This window comes from Molothrus ater, chromosome 28 (assembly GCF_012460135.2).
Source record: "Molothrus ater isolate BHLD 08-10-18 breed brown headed cowbird chromosome 28, BPBGC_Mater_1.1, whole genome shotgun sequence".
Lineage (NCBI taxonomy): Eukaryota > Metazoa > Chordata > Aves > Passeriformes > Icteridae > Molothrus > Molothrus ater.
Genome location: NC_050505.2, coordinates 4,955,895 through 4,974,286, shown reverse-complemented (window position 1 = coordinate 4,974,286; position 18,392 = coordinate 4,955,895). Strand labels below are relative to the sequence as shown.

At 51.0% G+C, this 18,392-nt stretch overlaps 2 protein-coding genes across 4 annotated transcripts in view; both read left to right on the top strand.

The window, feature by feature from the left end:
• Positions 1–2,653, top strand: part of AAK1 (AP2 associated kinase 1) — a 50,411-nt gene extending 47,758 nt beyond the window's left edge. For all 3 annotated transcript variants that reach the window (XM_054517545.1, XM_054517544.1, XM_036396829.2), the window contains one exon: positions 620–2,653. In XM_054517545.1, the coding sequence (XP_054373520.1) occupies positions 620–714 (95 nt within the window). In that variant the 3' untranslated portion in view covers positions 715–2,653. The remainder of the gene's footprint in view (positions 1–619) is intronic.
• A 104-nt stretch (positions 2,654–2,757) lies between these two features.
• Positions 2,758–10,948, top strand: LOC118695334 (uncharacterized protein FLJ45252). Its single transcript, XM_036396834.2, has one exon. It carries the CDS (start codon positions 6,675–6,677, stop codon positions 7,647–7,649), a length of 975 nt encoding a protein of 324 aa, XP_036252727.1. The 5' UTR covers positions 2,758–6,674; the 3' UTR covers positions 7,650–10,948.
• The last annotated feature ends 7,444 nt before the right edge of the window (positions 10,949–18,392 follow it).

The following is an 18,392-nucleotide window of genomic DNA, read 5'->3' as shown; positions in this document are numbered from 1 at the left end:
GCAGGAATGTGCTGAACCCTGCTCTGCACCAGTCTTGGCTTTCAGAGGCTGACACTTGTTAGGAACAGTTCAGACATTACCAACTCCTCTGGAAGTCAGGGATTTCTCCCAGTTCTGGGCCAAGACAGGCCCCTCCTGGGGGGCTGGAACCAGATGGACTTTAAGGTCCTTTCCAACCCAAAGCATTCCCTGGGTCTCTCCTTTAGTACCCGAGTCCCAGTCCCACGATAGCCCAGTTCTCCTGGGAGCAGCTCAAAGCGCCCAAAGGTGCTCCTAAAATAGATTTCAGGATTTAAAATTCTGGCCTGTCCTTTCTGTGGGCTGTGGGAGTCCTTGAATTTGTTTTAGAGATCCCTTAGCAAGGACAGGGTTCTGGATAAGCTTTGTGGAAAGAATGGGTTTGTAGGGATTTGCTGTTCTGCTTTGGTTTGGGGGGAGAGGGTGAGCAGCAAGCAGGGGATTCATTGCTGTGCTGGTACAAATAACGAGAAGAGCTTGAGCAAATTCTCTGTTTTGCTTTGACTTTTTTCTTTCTTTCTTGATCTTGAACTTCTGAAACTGTCATGTGTGTGTGTGTGTGTCCTGCTCAATACTGAATTCCTATCTCTCACACTTTCAGGTGGGCATTCTAGAAACAACAGTGGAAGCTCTGAGTCCAGTCTTCCCAACATAGCCAGGTCTCTGCTGCTGGTGGATCAGCTCATAGACCTGTAGCAGTGACACAGTAGCAGTTTCTGTAACGTACCCACACCTCCGGTTTCCTTGCCAGAAGAGTTTCCTTCCTTGTGCTTCTTTGGGGCTTTTTTTTCTTTTCTTTTCTTTTTTTCTCCTTTAATTAAGAGAAAAATCTGCCAACAGGAGACAGTGACCCAGCTCTCTGCCTGTCCTCCCGTGGCCTGGGGAAGGTTCTGGCTCAGCTCTCCAGGCAGCCTGGTGGGGCCCTGTGGGTTCCCTCTGCCTTGTCCCGTGGCCAGGGGAGCCCCCTGAGAGCCCCCCTGGCCCTGCTCAGGGAGCTGGGGCTGCTCTGTGACCCTGCCCCAGCCTCCTGTCCCCGAGCAGGGCGTGAGCAGGGCAGCCCCACCTTTGCTTTGTGCTTTGGGCTCTGGTTCTGGTTCTGGTTCTGTTCCCCACGGCTGGGCAGGGGACAGTGGCAGGGCCATCCTGAGCTGCAGGACACGGGGCAGGAGAGCTGGAGGCTCTGAATTGCTTCAGAGGAGGGGGAAGCCCCAGGTTCCTCCCGGCCATACTCTGGTGATGGTGCACATGAAGAGTTTTCCAGCTGCCCCCAGCTCATGGTTTGCTGTTTGACAATCCTGCTGGGATCAAACTGCTCCTCCTGGGGGAGGGAAAACAGAGAAAAGGGAAAAAAAAGAGAAAAGGAAAAAGAAAAAAAACCCAGATTGTTAAAGCTGCAGAAATGACCCTAAGTGAAGCGTGACGAGGTTTTGAAGCAAATCCATGTGAGTATGGCTGTGACCAGTGTTTCACTGACCTTTTTTGGGGTGAAAAGGGCGCTGTGGCAGCAGCAGATGTATTTTCTGTGACTTCTTTTCTGTGTTTGACTGGAAAAAAAGAAACTCCCCTCAACCTACTGTAAATGGTGTATGAAACAAATTGTCCTACGGCTGTTTGTCTATTTTTAATCCTGGTTTTAGTCAAGCATCTGGTATCTGTTCTGGGTTCTCCATTTTCTCTTGTAACCGCTATAGTGCCCCCCAGTTCAGTATGGAGCCATTGTTTCAGTAGACAAAGATTCCTGTGGGCCTCTCTCCACCCCAGTCTCTGTGACCACGCATGCCCTGGGTTCAGGTGGTTTGAAATCAGTGCTGCTACAACTCGATGGGTTCTCCCTTTTCCTCCCCCCTTGCTTGGTTTGTCCGTAGCTGGATCCGCTCAGCTCGTTCTCCTTGGCTTCCCGCCGAGTCTGGAATTTCTATCTCGTGTTTGAAAGCCCTCTCTGAGCAGAAGGACTCTCTCTGTAGTGGAATTCTCCCCAGCTTCCTGCTCCCCGTGTTTGTGTTTGTAGCTGTATTAGTAGCGGTGCAGTTCCCCCGTGCGAAAGTGCGAGCGACTGAATGTGTCTGTGCTGACCTCGCTGGGAAGGGAAGAACCCCACGTTTGTGACTCCTCCTCTCCTCTCTCCATCTCCTCCCCCAGCCCAACACTTAGTTGAACAAATTCTGTACATAGAGCTCCCATCGGTTGTGTCTCTACATTACTCTTCTTTTAAAACCTACACTTAATAATAAAAGTATTGCTTACGTGTGTTGTATCATTACATGTGTATACTGCACTTTCCAAGAGAAGCTTTACATGAGAACTATGGAAATGACCTTAGTAAAATTGTGGATAGAACTTTATTATTTTTTTGTTTTATATTCCTAAAGCACAGGCGAGCTGGACTGGAAAACACGAAGATGCTATAGATAGAAAGTTATTGTATAGTCAGATACTGAGATTATATGAAAAGAGAATGGATTTTAAAAAGTAACCATCTACTGTATATTAGAAACAAAGATTTCTGTGAATTAAAGTACTTTTAAAGAATGTTTAAGATTTTAAATCTAATGGCGCTTGTTCAAGGGTTCTGGAAAAAATGACAAATGCACTGGGTTGTTAATAATGCTATTAAATAAGCAGATGTGAATGTTTATTTTATTGCTTTTTCAAGTAGCTGTTCCTGGGTGTGGGTGGAAATCTGATATTTTAGAGACTGTTCTTAGACCTCCTTCATCAGCAAATACTCACCATGTGCTTGCAGAGCGAATGGAATTGAGAGATGAGTGGAGACTGGGGATTCATTTTAACTCCAGAAACCGTGAGTGTCCCGTGGCTCTGGGCTGGTGCTGGTGCTGCTCAGAGCTGAGGAGTTTGTGTGAGAGCCTCGCCCCTGTCCCATGGGACAGGTTTGGTGTCCCTGGGGAGGATCAGTGCTGCGGCTTGGTTGGAGCCTTGGCTGGAGCCAGGGGAGCTCTCCTGGCCCCTCTGAAGGGCTCAGGGCTGTTCTGCTCTGCCCATGGCAGGGACTGTTCTGGTGCTCTCCTGACAGGGTCACACACAGCCACAGCACCTGCAGCCATTTCCCTTCGCCTCAGGGTCGTGCTCTGGGTTTGGGTGGCTGAGGTTCAAAGGGATGCTTGGAATTTTGGTGTTGGTCACTCTGAGGGGCTCAGGCTGGGAAGGGCCCCTGCCTTTGGAATCCTCCTGCTCATTTTTAACCAGATGAGTTCAGTCAGCCTCCTCATTTCTGACACCACCCACTGTGCTGGGAGCACCTGTCCCAAAACAGGAGCTGCAGCTCCCTGGCTCTGCACTGTCCAAGTCTTCTCAGGATCCCTGGGGCCTCCTTGGCCAGGGCTTCAGGTGCTGTGCAACGTCCTGGGACAGTGGGTGGGAGAGTCTTGGCTTTGTGACAGATCTTCATCCTCCTCCAGCCTCCTCATCACAGGCCAGGGCAGCTGGAGCCAATCTGTGTGGAGCAAAATCATTTTTAGAGGGAGCTTCTTGTAAAGGAGCCATAATGGTGTTCTTTGGCCTAAAAGCTGTGCAAAACCACCTTATTTAAAAATTCACTCACTGTGCTGGCCCTGGGGAACCAGGAGGGGCTGCTGGCTGGGCTTGTGCTTGGGACATCCCTGCTCTGGGGCCATCCCTGCTCTGGGGCCATCCCTGTGCTGGGGACATCCCTGTGCTGGGGCCATCCCTGTGCTGGGGACATCTCTGTGCTGGGGCCATCCCTGTGCTGGGGCCATCCCTGTGCTGGGGCCATCCCTGTGCTGGGGACATCCCTGTGCTGGGGACATCCCTGCTCTGGGGCCATCCCTGCTCTGGGGCTGGCCTTGTTCTGGGGCCATCCCTGCTCTAGGGACATCCCTGCTCTGGGGCCATCCCTGCTCTGGGGCCATCCCTGCTCTGGGGCCGTCCCTGCTCTGGGGCCATCCCTGCTCTGGGGCCATCCCTGCTCTGGGGCCATCCCTGTGCTGGGGCCATCCCTGTGCTGGGGCCATCCCTGTGCTGGGGCCATCCCTGTGCTGGGGCCATCCCTGCGCTGGGGACATCCCTGTGCTGGGGCCATCCCTGCTCTGGGGCCATCCCTGTGCTGGGGCTGTGTCCCAGAGTGAAGCTGCTCCTGGTGTGCAGGGTCAGGGCAGCTCATCCCTGCTGGGCTGTGGGTTGGTGTGCTGAACTCCTGCCAGAACTGCAGCATTAAATTCCCCATCCTCTGGGACTGCAGGCTCTGGATCTGCCTCCAGGTGTCCCACTGTGAGTGGCTTTGAGCAGACACCTGATCCTGCCAATTGTGCAGGGCCACAGGTGTCCCCGACCTCTGTTCCTCCTTGTGCTGGCTGGGGACAGTTCTGGGCTCTTGTTTGATGGGATTGCTTCTAGAAACTGGAACAGGTTGCTCTGGGAATTGGAGTAGAAGGAAAACCTGCACAGTGCGGGGATGCAGGAGTGATGAGCCTTTGACCCTTTAAAATTCCAAACTAGTAATTCTGCTGCTGGTAACTGTGCTGGTCTTGAGCTGCCCTTTCCTGGATGCTGAGTCCTGCCTGACCCTGCCTTGATGAAATCAGGGGAGTTTCCTGGTGGAAGGGGAGCTTTGGACTCTGGGAGTTTCTCGGTCTCCCCTGACCTTTTCTTTTCGGCTCTGCTCCAGAAGTGAGATCATCACCATTGTGGTGACTGCTCTGCCTCTTGTTAACAGGGAGTGAATATTTTCTAGTTTTCCTCTTGGCTATTTCAGTGCTCTGCCACTTCAGGGCACTGTTTTCCTTGGGAGCTGGGGAAACTCCAGGTTTCCTGGGGTGAAGCTCTTTCAGGTTGCTGTCTGGATGCCTGCAGAGTGTGTTCCCGGGGTACTGAGTGATCAGAGGGTTTTAAAGGTTCTCCCTCTTGAGAAAGAGCCTGGGTGTAGTTTGGAATCTTCTTTAGTGTGTATATCTGACCCTGGAATCAAATATTACACACACTGGTGTTGTGCAGGAGAAAACTGCTGTGAGCATTTGGTGCCCTTTTCACATCAGTGGGCAGAGAGAACATCAGAAAAAGGGATTTTTCCCAGAACAGGGCATTCTGCTTCTTGTGCAGTGTCCCCACATTGAGAGCTGTTGCTGCTCAGCAGATGGGTTCAGATGCTGTCCTGCCTCTCCTGCTCTGTCCCAAAGGGCTGCTTTGGCACAGTCAGGAGGTTGCAGCCAGCTGTGCCGTTCTTGTGCAGCGCGGGCCCTGGGTGCCCAGTGCCCTGCATCAGGGGCAGCTGGTGCTGCTCTGGCTCAGCCTGGCTCTCAGGGTGTCCCAGTGACCCCTGGCCAGGCTGGCAGCTGTGCTGCTCCTGGAATCCGAGTGGCCCTGGGGGAAAAGCAGTGTGGAGAGCAGGGCTGCAGGAGAGAGAGCGGGGATTCTGGGCAGTGACCGGCCCAGTGTGCTCGTACCTGCGCTGCCTTTCCTTAGCAGTGTGCTGTACCGGGTGAAGAGTTCCCAATAAATGCTGGTTCTGATGCCTCACGAGTGCCTGCTGTGTCTTTCCTTGTGAGCAGCCATGGAGGAGGGGATGTTTGGTGTCTGTGGTGCCCGAGGGCTGTCGTGGGGGTGTAAACATGAACAGTTAACCCGGGCAGGTTTCCCTGGGTGAGGTTCTGGCACTGCAGGGTGTCCTGGTTGGTGCCTTGCTGACCCTGGGTACCAACCAGCCTCCTCACCCTCCTCGTTCTTCCTGCAATTCCTGCTGTTTTAGTTTTCATGTGATTTTCTCCTATCCTCTTGCTAACGAGTCCAATGACACTTCTAAGCTGCCAGTAGTTCTGTGAAGGTAAGAGATCTTCTGTTTTGTCTGTGTGAGTCCTAAGGCAAACCCGGCCTCCTGGTGGCTCCTGGAGCTGGGGAGGGGCAGGGCAGCCTCTCCCTGCACTGCCTGGTTATGCCAATGCAGAAACCAGCCAGGTCATGGGAGCTCTGATCCTTGATTTGAAGTCATGCTATGGAGTGCTTAAAAACCATTTGTCTGGCAGTGGTTAAAAAGAGTAGCTGCTACTAAAACAGCTGCTTCTTAGGATTCACTGAAAGCTGTGAGCTGACCTTCAGTCCTTGAAATGGGGCTGTTGTTTCAGCAGGTTTTGGGGCATCCCCACCAGCAATTCCACGTATCTGTGGGCTGGCCCACAGGAAGAGAGGCCAGGCCAAGCAGTAGATGTGCTTGGGGAGCAGCAGTGCAGGATGGAAGGACAGGACCTGTCTGTCTGCTGGAGCTTCCCTCGGGCAGCAGCGTTGGGAAGGGAAAAACTCCGTGCTGGTGGCTGTTGTCAGGGGTGGGTGGGAGAGAAACCTGGTGGGATGGTGCTGAGGGTGCTGTGTGTGCCCATGCGTGTGTCAGACATCTCCCATCCTCTCTGCAGTGGTACCCGTGTTGCCAACACTTCCCTGGCATTGTTTTTACATTGATTTGCCCTCCCTCTCCTGCCCATTTTCCATTCATGGTGGTGGTTTCCATCTGAGCAGCGTGACGTTCCTGTGCAGGGTACCTTGCTGTGGCTGCTGAGCTGCTTCAGTAACTCCCTTCTCTTGTGTCTGTAGGTGTGCAGAGGGATCCGGGCCGGTTCCCAGCCGTGGCTCTCGAGCTCTGCAAAGCAGATCCTGGCGCTGATGGACTCACCTCGTACAAGGGCCAGCCCGAGATGCTGGAGGTGAAAGTGCAGCACAACTCCGAGTACCTGGCCAGGGATGGTCCTTCAAGCAACAGCTCCTTCTACAGCAGCGAAGGGGAGGGGACAGACCACGAGGGAGATATCCTGGACTGCAGCGGCTCCAGGCCTTTGCTGATGGATTCGGAGGAGGAGGAGGAGACGAGCAGGTTGTGCCCAGGGCTCCTGCAGCCTGTGCCCAGGCACGAGGCCTCCAAAGAGGATCCCCAGCCCCAGGCCAGGGCAGGGGAGCCGCTGTTCCCGGCCTTCCAGTCCCACAGCGGGGAGGTTTTCAATGAACCCGACGTGTTTGCCACGGCTCCTTTCCGGAGCTCCAGGAAGGTCCCCGATGAAGTGGATGTCTTTACCAAAGCTCCTTTTATCTGTAAGGGCAACGCAGCTCTGCGGCACCCAGAGGAAGCAGATGTGTTTCTGAGGGCCCCTTTCACCAAGAAGAAGAGCGTGGAGGAGCTGAGTCCCCACAAGGAGCCGTTCTCAGCGCCCGCTTTCCTGAGCCAGGGGGGCGACGGCCGAGCTCAGCCCACGTTCCCAGGCCTGGACCCGGCAGCACACGGCCCCGTGGCCCCTGCGAGATCCCCGCACGCTTGTGCTGGCTTTGCTCAGCCAGGCAATGTCCAGCCCTGCCCCGCCAGAGCCGTGGAGGCCCAGGAGGGCAGCCCCGGCAAGGCGGCGCTGCCGGAGCAGGGCGACGCGCTGGGCTGCGTGGCCAGCCAGCCCTTCCGTCCGCAGGCCCTGTCCAAGTATTCCCGGCACTACAGCCCCGAGGACGGGCCCGGGCCCGAGGCCCAGCCCATAGCTGCTTACAAAGTGGTGTCTCAGACCAACAGGCAGGCCATAGCGGGCTCTGTCCCTCTTGTCCCTCTGTCTGCCAGGACTACGGAGCTGCCCGGCGCGGATCCCTTCGCCTCGGCGCCCTTCCCTTCCAAAGCAGCCAAGCAGAAGCCTTGACGTGCTGGGGGCTGTGCTGGCTGCAGGAGCACCCCGTGAGGACCTCACACCTCTGAGCTGGACTGAATGGCATAGCAATATATACATATATATATATAAAGTAATTATTATTTTTGGTCAGAACTCTATTTGCAGTGATACATAGGTGAAGCATTTAAGTTATGTTTGTCCGAATGCCTGGCTCTCAGGATCCTCGTATCCTTTCCAGTTGCTTCTCACCTTCCTCCTCTCACTGTCTTCACTCCATTTATTTCTTTTTTTTAGATGCTTTTCTCAAACCAGCAGTATTCCATATTTTCTGGTCCCGGGTGGAGAAATGCACTACAAGATAAATTACAAAGGTTTATTAATTACAGAGCGAGTCAAGCAGGACTTGCTAATGCTCTGGAAAGGACATGATTTCACAGGTGAAAGGGTTGTTGTGACCTTTGCTCCCAGAGATATTCCTGCTGCAGCTCTGGGTGTGCAGGTGGGTGCCGTGCCCACAGAGCCAGAGCCGTGCTGGGAGGCCTGGTGCCAGTCTGGGCAGTGCTGGCGGAGCAGAGCCAGGGCAGCAGCACAGCTTTGCTCCCCCAGGACGGGAACAGCAGGCAGTGCTGCTGCCCGGGGCTGGAGGCAGGGAGGGTGTTGTGAAGCCAGTGAAGCCATCAGGCTGTTACTGTTGCTGGAAAATCAAAGGGTCGTGCAAACAATCAGGCAGAGCTTTCACTTTTACACTTGTATTTCCTGTCTGGTCTAAGCCAAAGTGTAGGACATGGAAATCTACTTATGGTGAAGAAGAAATGTGTATTTACAGTATTAAAAGTAGACCTTACGGGGACATTTGTGATGTAAACAGCTCCATAACTGTCCTGATGTACCTCATGTGCTGTGGCTCAGCAGAGGCCACGGCCCCCTTAGACTGGTTTATACTGGCAGAGAGCTTCAAAGTCAATTCTGCCTGTTGCTTTGCTGTTGGTTAAGGATGAACCCTAACAGAATCCATTTGCTCTCCTTCTGAAGTGATGTTTCCTATCCTGTTCCCAAGAGCAGGACTGTGATGACTGAGGCATGGACTCAGCCTGGCACGGAAACTGAGGCATTTATTAGGAAAGGCAAACTCTTTTTATACCCTTCTTCAAGATACAGTATTTCCTTAGATGGTAACTCTCACTGTGACACACACACATTGCCACTTCTGTAAGACCAAATCCTCAAGTCAAAGCACTTGATGACTTCAGTGGTTTTGGTGCATCGTGGTGGCTGCGGGGCTCTCTGCCCTCCATCACCACCTCCTGAAAACAGAAGTACTGTAGAGAACTTTCTGGGTTTCCCTTGAGATGTTTCTTCAGCAAAGCTGACGCTTTTATTCTGTTTTGTTGTTTAGTTTTCTGTTTAAATATACACCCGAAAGGTGGTTTTAGTTCTAATTATGTGCTCCCCCGAGTCGGTTGTTGCTGGAATCAGCGAGAGAGACAGAGAATGACTGTGACAGCAAACTGTGAATTCAAGGACAGCGAGTGTGAGGGTCACAGGCACACTGAGCCAGGAGCTGCCCTTGAGCTCTGGGATGTGCTCAGAAGCTGCTGAAGGGAGGCCAGGCCTTGGTGCTGTGGGATGAGCCTGTGCAACAGGGAGATGCTTTGCTCCTGCGTGAGCCACGGGGGTTCAAGGTGTTGCCTCTGCTCACTGCAGCTTCTCCTTCCTTCTCTTCATTTTTACTTGAAAAATTGCCTCTGAATGATTCAGTGCAGCTTCTGCCGGCGCCGCGTGCAGGAGCCTCAGCTGGAGGAGCCTCAGCTGGAGGAGCCTCAGCCTGACCCTTCCTGCTGGAAAGGGAAGGTGCCCGGAGCTGTGCGGGCTCCTCTGCAGCCCGGCTGGGCCCAGGGCAGGCTCAGCTCCCAGCTGGCATTTTGGAATGCACTTTACACCAGGAGCAGGCTGACTGTGCCCCAGAGCTCCTGATCCTGCAGACACATCCAGTGCTTAAACGGTTTGAAATCTCTTCTGGGAGTGGAGGCAGCTCCTTCGTATCTCTGCATGTGACTCATAAGGTAATGGGACTTCTGGTGATGGCCAGAAAACTCAATTTCAATGCCTGTTAACGCTAACACCGGTCTCATTTCCAGCCTGTGTTCCTCCTAATCCTGCACTACCACTGCTGCAGCCTCAGCGTGATGAGTTGTAAGTGGAAATTTAATTTCCATAGCATCTGAAGCTTACTGTTTTAATGAATGTGGAAGAATCATGCTAATTATTTGCCACACAATCAGTGATCTTAATGAAGTGAGACTTATACAGACTCAATGGGGTGTTTTGAAATCAGTTTTATGAAAAGAATCACTGGTTTCACATCTTTTTGGATGCTGTAGTAAAAGGTGTTCACTGCCCTGGGTCCTCTGGTTATCACATCCCTGTGACAATCCTGGATTCCTCCTGGGAGAGGGGCTGGCTCCTGGTTCTCACCCACAGAATGCACTAAAGTCTCTGTTCCAAGTGATCAATCAGAGTTTCTGCGTGAGTAGAACGAGCAGCTGGCTCTGTGCTCACTGCCGTGAATGCTGCAGGACTTGGGGACTGTCCCCGTGTCCCCTCTCCTGCTGTGACCCCGACCCCGTGTGACACAGCAGCAAAACCGGGTGAGATCTCCTTAAGTGCTGGGCTCCACCACTCCAAAGTGCTAATCGGTTACTTTAACTCAGCTTCCACCAAAGACTCTTGTGTTGGGGAGTTGAATTTTTGTGGGTTTTTGTTCCTTTCCTCACAGTGTTAAATCAATGCCTTGGAGCACACTGACAGACCCCAAAGCACTTTTACAGTAGTGTCATGACACTGAAACCCTGCTCCAGTTCTGAAACACATTCCTGATGATCAGCTGCATTAGCGTTTCTAGAAATAACCCCAGCCTGCAGTTTCTGCTGTAGGTGGGTGAATACCCTCACACACCCCCAGAAATCCCCCTGTGCAGTCAGAGGGATGAGGCTGATCAGTGTTCCTGATCCCTCGCCTCCAAAGGGATGGGCTGGGAGGGCAGGGGGCTTGCTGTGGTGTGGGATGCAGCTGGTGGAGCATCCCAAACGCTGAGGCTGGCTTTGGAAAAACTCCTTTGTGTCCAGGAGGAGCTGGGGGTGTCCGTGGTCCCCACAGTGACCCACAATGAGACACTTGTGTCCCCCAGTCCCCTCTGTTCCCCCCATGCCTGGCAGATCCCCGGGCTCCAATTTTGCACTCTGGTTGGGATCGTCTGTTCCTGGTAATCATGAAGAAATGTTCCGCTTGTAAACTTATGTACATTTTATTAAAACTATATCTGATGACAAGCACCATCTCCACTGTGCCTTCCTTCTCCCCTCCCCGGGGAAAATATTTCTGCTGGACACAGGGAAGCTGGGTTTTAATGAGTTCTTCCTACCTAAGTGCTGAACTGGGTTTGGATGTTTAATCTGGCAGCTGTGAAGTCAAACTGATCTTGCTGCTTTAAGCAGAGGATATTTCAGTTTGTATCCAGTTTATATTTCAGAGAGAACCCTTCCCATCAAGGGCAGGACAGAGCCCTGAGCCCTTGCTGTGTGCTGGTTAAACGTGGTTTTCGGTCTCATTCAGCTGCCAAGACTCTCTTAAGTGCAAAATATTAATTGGGCTTTGCTACACTTGTTAATTTAATTTCTCTCTTGGTGTAAATGTCACGTCTCATGAGGTGGGACAGCCACCCGTGTTCTGGGACCAGGGGCTCGCTGGCTGAATGGCACAGGCATAGCTAAAGGATTTAGACTTTCTTCTTTGCAAATCTGGCCTCTGACTTCATCCCAGTCTCTTAGTTGAAAATTATCAAAAGATTTTTGTGAGTTTTCTAATTTTGGGATTAATGCTGGGGAATTTTCAGGGTTTGGTGTCTCATTTTGGGTCGAGAAATCTGTCCCAGACACTGGGGGGACTCTGGGGCTATTTGGGAACAGTTCTTTTTGGAAATTCTTTTGTGCTGGGATCAAAGGGCTGGCATTTGCAGGGGCAAAATAATTCTCTGTCTGTCCTGTATTAATTAAAGCAGCTGTCATATTCCAACCTCCTCCTCCTCCTCGTCGCACGGTTTGTGTGCATGGATGTGGCTGTGCAGACGAATCGTGACACAAAGTAGTCCCACTCGGTGCTAGGGGTGCGGAAGGCGAAAACACGGAAGGATACCAGCTGTCGGTTAAGGATACACGCAAGGCGCTGCAGTTTTCGCCTGCTGTGCTGCCGTGTACGGACCCGGTGGCGGCGGAAGCGCCGTGCCCGGGCACAGGGGTGCCGGCTGTGGCCGGACAGCGGCACGCGGCGGCTCGGAACCGGGACCGGGCTGCCCCAAAAAGCAGTGCGGGGTGGCGGCGGGGCCGTGGGGATAGAACTGCGCATGCGTGCGGCTGATCCCGGAAGCGGCGCTGTGGTTGGATGAGGCGGCGCGGAGTGATATCGCTGGTGCGGGGGTTGTAGCAACCGCGCATGCGTGGGTCGCGTCACTATGGCAACGTGGGGACGCCCTGATGGCGGCGGGGGGGCCGGGGAGTGCGGGAGGCGGCGGAGCTGCGGAAACGGGAGCCGGGGCTGCGGCTGCGGAACGGAACGCCGGGACAGCCGCGGTTGCAGGAGGCGGCGGAGCCGCGCCATCCAGCAGCTCTGAAGCGGGGGGCCGCGGTGGGGAAGGCGCGGCTCGGCCCCACGGGCGGCGGCGGAGCGGCCTCGTCAGCGGGAGATGATCCCGGGAGGCGGGAGGAGCGGCGTGGAGGCGGCGGGAGTCTGCTGCGGGGGGGGGGGGGGCACGGCGGGCGCCGGGCCAGGCGGCGGCTCGGCCGCGGCGTGCAGCCGCTGGGGACTGCGGTGGCTGCCGGCCCGGCGGGCAGGGGCGGCGCCGACGGGAGGCGGGGCTGGAGCGGCCGCAGGCACGGCAGAGGCTGCACACACCGGTGTAGGCGCCGCGGCGCCGGCACGGGCGGGTTGGGCGGGCTGGGGCGCCCCGGTCCCAGCGCAAGCGGGGCCGTGCCGGGACCGGGGGATTGCGCCCAAACGCCGGCAGGGACGGGGTCTGCCGTGTGCGTGTGCGCTGCGGCGGGGCCCGTGGGCAGCTCGGGGTGCGCTGCAGGCGCTTGGAACGCCGCGGCGGGGGGAGCGGGCTCCCGCGGCAACGCGCACAGGGGGCGCTGGGGCACAGCGCGGCCGCGCCAGGCGCGCTCGGCACCGCAGATCCGGGAGCCGCAGGGAACGGCAAAGACGCAGCAGCAGCGACAGGACCGGGCTGCCGCCGGCCCCGCTGTGTCGGCGAGGGGGGCGTGGGGGGGGCAGGAGCGGCCGCACTGGCAGCGGCGGAATCGGGGGCGGGGCCGCGGTGACGGCGGTGGGCGGGACTGAGGGGCGGGGCCCGCGGTAGCCGGGACGGCCGGGACCGACGGGATGGCAAAGGCGGGGCTGGTGGGAGGGGCGGGGGGCGGGGCTGCGGGTGCCGGAGCTGTGCGGTCAGCAGGGGGGCGTGTCCCGCTGGAGACGCGCGGCGGCAAGGGGCGGGCCCGCAGGAGGGGCGGAGCTCGGCGGGGCGGCTGCTGCGGGCAGCGCCTGCAAGCTGGGACCGGCCCCGCGGCAGCCATGGCCCGGCAGGAGCTGCAATTAAAGGGCTTTAAACACCTGCGTCCCAAAAGTCTCTGATAAAAACGGCTGAACGGCCAGCATTGGGGAAATTCATTAAATTCCATTCTATGAGGGCTAAAACTCTTAGTGTGGTACTTTACGACAGTCGCGCTTTACGGCCCCTTTTACGACAGTCGCGCTTTACGGCAGTTTTACTACAGTCGCGCTTTACGACCCCTTTTACGACAGTCGCACTTTACGACCCCTTTTACGACAGTCGCGCTTTACGGCACCTTTTACGACAGTCGCGCTTTACGGCCCCTTTTACGACAGTGTTGCTTTACGGCACCTTTTACGACAGTGTTGCTTTACGGCAGTTTTACGACAGTGTTGCTTTACGGCACCTTTTACGACAGTCGCGCTTTACGGCCCCTTTTACGACAGTGTTGCTTTACGGCAGTTTTACGACAGTCGCGCTTTACGGCACCTTTTACGACAGTGTTGCTTTACGGCAGTTTTACGACAGTCGCGCTTTACGGCACCTTTTACGACAGTCGCGCTTTACGGCCCCTTTTACGACAGTCGCGCTTTACGGCCCCTTTTACGACAGTCGCGCTTTACGGCACCTTTTACGACAGTCGCGCTTTACGGCACCTTTTACGACAGTTCTGCTTTACGGCACCTTTTACGACAGTGTTGCTTTACGGCACCTTTTACGACAGTCGCGCTTTACGGCAGTTTTACGACAGTCGCGCTTTACGGCACCTTTTACGACAGTTCTGCTTTACGGCGCCTTTTACGACAGTCGCGCTTTACGGCCCCTTTTACGACAGTCGCGCTTTACGGCACCTTTTACGACAGTCGCGCTTTACGGCACCTTTTACGACAGTCGCGCTTTACGACCCCTTTTGCGACAATCGCGCTTTACGACCCCTTTTACGACAGTTTTGCTTTACGGCGCCTTTTACGACAGTCGCGCTTTACGGCACCTTTTGCGACAGTCGCCTTTTACACCAGTTTTACGACAGTCGCGCTTTACGGCACTACCTTTTATGGAACTTTTACGGTACTTTACAGCACTTTACGGTTTTTATTTTGTTTTTCATTTATTTTTAATTTTTTTAAATTTTATTTCTTATTTAATTTTTATTTTTAATTTTTCTATTTTTAAAGCTTTTTATTTTAGTTTTTAATTTTATTTTTATTTTGAGTTTTTCTATTTTTAAATCTTTTTAGTTTATTTTTAATTTTATTTTAAATTTTATTTTTATTTTTAATTTTTCTATTTTTAAAGCCTTTTATTTTATTTTTTTAATTTTATTTTTTATTTAATTTATATTTTTAATTTTTCTTTTTTTTAAGCTTTTTATTTTAATTTCTTTGTTTTATTTTTTATTTAATTTATTTTTTAAATTTTTCTCTTTTTTAAGCCTTTTATTTTATTTTTTTAATTTTATTTTTTATTTCATTTTTATTTTTAATTTTTCTCTTTTTAAAGCATTTTAGTTTTTTATTTTTTATTTAATTTTTTAAAATTGTTCTATTTTTAAAGCTTTTTATTTTATTTTTTTAATTTTAATTTTTATTTAGTTTTCAGTTTTAATTTTTCTATTTTTAAAGCTGTTTACTTTATTTTTTAATTTTAGTTTTTATTTAATTTTAAATTTTTCTATTTTTAAAGCTTTTTATTTTTTTTTTAGTTTTAATTTTTATTTAGTTTTCAGTTTTAATTTTTCTATTTTTAAAGCTGTTTACTTTATTTTTTAATTTTATTTTTTATTTAATTTTTACTTTTTCTATTTTTAAAGCTTTTTATTTTATTTTTTAATTTTATTTTTTATTTATTTTATATTTTTATTTTTTTCTCTTTTTAAGCTTTTTATTTTATTTTTTAAATTTTATTTTTTATTTAATTTATTTTTAAATTTTTCTCTTTTTTAAGCTTTTTATTTTATTTTTTTAATTTTATTTTTTATTTAATTTTTAATTTTTAACTTTTCTATTTTTAAAGCTTTTTATTTTATTTTTTAATTTTATGTTTTATTTAGTTTTTAATTTTTCTCTTTTTTAAGCTTTTTATTTTTTTATTTTTATTTAATTTATTTTTAAAATTTTTTCTATTTTTAATGCTTTTTATTTTATTTTTAAATTTTATTTTTTATTTTATTTTTAATTTTTTATTTTAAAAGCTTTTTCTTTTATTTATTTAATTTTTTTTTTACTTTTTTCTTTTTAAAGTTTTTTTTAAATTTATTTAATTTTATTTTTTATTTATTTTTTTACTTTTTCTATTTTTAAAGCTTTTTATTTTATTTTATTTGGTGCTGTCCAGACCAACTCAAGCTGGTGATTGTGGTGGTGTTTGAGGGTCTTGCACTACCTTTTATGAAACTTTTACGGCACTTTACAGCACTTTACAGTTTTTATTTTGTTTTTCATTTATTTTAAATTATTTTTGTTATTTTAATTTTATATAATTTTTATTTTTAATTTTTCTATTTTTAAATCATTTTATTTTGTTTGGTGCTGCCCAAACCTGCTGTAGTGCATTTTTATACTTTGTAATACTTTAAAGTCATTTTGTTTTGTATTCCCATATTTTTCCCAAATGGTTTATCCCAAACTGTACCCCCCTCCCTTTACCTGTGTTATCCCTCTCCCGGGATGAGATCATCCCCAAACCCCCACCCTGGCTCTCGGTCAATCACTCAGCCTCCCATTCCCCCCATGCAGAAGTTTCGGTCCAAGTCGTCGAGTGATTAGCCAGAGGCCAGGGGTCAGCCCCCCAGGCCTTGCCCCATACGCTGTCCTAAATGTCTATCCCCCAGCATCCATCCCTTAGGGTCACTTAATGGTTGGTAGGATGTTATCTACTGTCGGTTTCCACCTCCCTTCAAATGTAACCTTGGCACATCTCCCGGGACTCTCGGCAGGAGCCCCCTGAGGTGCAGGAGCTCCTTTGGGACTCCTAATAAAACCTTGCATTAACCCCTGCTAAGAGTCGGCCCTTTATCATCTACCGCTGTCTCTGGTGTCTCTTGTGCTGCAAAGGCGCCCAGGCCAGGTGCCCTCAGCACCCTCAGGGCACACACAGAGAGTGTCTGCCCCCAGGCAGGTGCCCTCAGCACCCTCGGGGCACAGAGAGTGTCTCCCCCAGCCCAGGTGCCCTCAGTACCCTCGGGGCACACACAGAGAGTGTCTCCCCCCAGCCCAGGTGCCCTCAGCACCCTCGGGGCACAGAGAGTGTCTCCCCGCTCTCGGCCGTGCCGGGGCTGCTGACTCGGGACTGGCCGAGGGTTCCTGAGGGGCTCGCACAAACCCGCTCGGCCGCTGATTGTGGTGGTGTTTGAGGGTCCCCAGGACAAGGGAAGAGACGAGAATCTTGACTCCACCTTTCAGAAGGCTGAAATATTATGATCTCTATTATATTAAAAGAAAATGAGATAGTAGAACTATACTAAAAGAGCAAGGAGACATCAGAAAGCTGGAAAGGAATGAATAATAAAAACTTGTGACTGCTCACAGCCCCAACACCGCTGGAATGATTGGTCATCAAGTAGAAACAATGCACAGGAGACCAATCCAAGATGCCCCTGTTGCTAAACCATCTCCAGCCCACACTCCACAGCCAGCAGATTGTTATTGGTTCCATTTCTGTTCTGAGGCTTCTCAGGAGAAAAATCCCAGCAAAAGGATTTTCATCAAACACGTCAGTGCCAGGTGATGGCACAGGCAGCATGGGCTGGCAGAGGTCACTGTGTCATCCCTGCCAGCCCAGGTGTCACAGCAAGGAGGAGAGAGTTCACCCTGTGCTCACCCTGCAATACAGAGCAACACAACACACACATATTAACACAAGGCGATAACCTTTTTCTATTTTCATTACATGTTGATTTATTGTTACAGGAAACCCAAAACAACAAAAGCACACAGAAAACAACACTCATCTACCATTAACACCCCCTTCAGATGACACACAAACTCACCATCCCTCTCATCACAACTGCTAAATTACACCCCAGCAATCATTGGTCCTCGGGAACGTGGTTCCTGGGAGCCTCCAAAAAATCCTCCTGCCTGACGAAAACCCCGGTTCCTGGACAGTCCGCGCCCAAACTTTGGCGATCAACAGACCGACCCACTGCTGTAGGTGGGTGAATACCCTCACACACCCCCAGAAATCCCCCTGTGCAGTCAGAGGGATGAGGCTGATCAGCGTTCCTGATCCCTCGCCTCCAAAGGGATGGGCTGGGAGGGCAGGGGGCTTGCTGTGGTGTGGGATGCAGCTGGTGGAGCATCCCAAACGCTGAGGCTGGCTTTGGAAAAACTCCTTTGTGTCCAGGAGGAGCTGGGGGTGTCCGTGGTCCCCACAGTGACCCACAATGAGACACTTGTGTCCCCCAGTCCCCTCTGTTCCCCTCATGCCTGGCAGATCCCCGGGCTCCAATTTTGCACTCTGGTTGGGATCGTCTGTTCCTGGTAATCATGAAGAAATGTTCCGCTTGTAAACTTATGTACATTTTATTAAAACTATATCTGATGACAAGCACCATCTCCACTGTGCCTTCCTTCTCCCCTCCCCGGGGAAAATATTTCTGCTGGACACAGGGAAGCTGGGTTTTAATGAGTTCTTCCTACCTAAGTGCTGAACTGGGTTTGGATGTTTAATCTGGCAGCTGTGAAGTCAGACTGATCTTGCTGCTTTAAGCAGAGGATATTTCAGTTTGTATCCAGTTTATATTTCAGAGAGAACCCTTCCCATCAAGGGCAGGACAGAGCCCTGAGCCCTTGCTGTGTGCTGGTTAAACGTGGTTTTCGGTCTCATTCAGCTGCCAAGACTCTCTTAAGTGCAAAATATTAATTGGGCTTTGCTACACTTGTTAATTTAATTTCTCTCTTGGTGTAAATGTCCATTGAGAGAGAATTTGTGCTGTCTTCTGGCTCTGCACAGCTCCTGACAGGAGGGAACAGCCAGGGGAGGGGACGGGAGAGGGAATGGCCTCAGGCTGGGCCTGGGGAGGCTCATGCTGGAAATGGGGAAAATTCCTTCCTAGAAATGGGAAATTCCCTTCCTGGAAATCGGGAAAGTCGGTGTTAAATTTTTCCTTTCTGGTAACTGGCAAAATTCCTTCCTAGAAATCAGGAAAATTCCTTCCTGGAAAGGGCTGC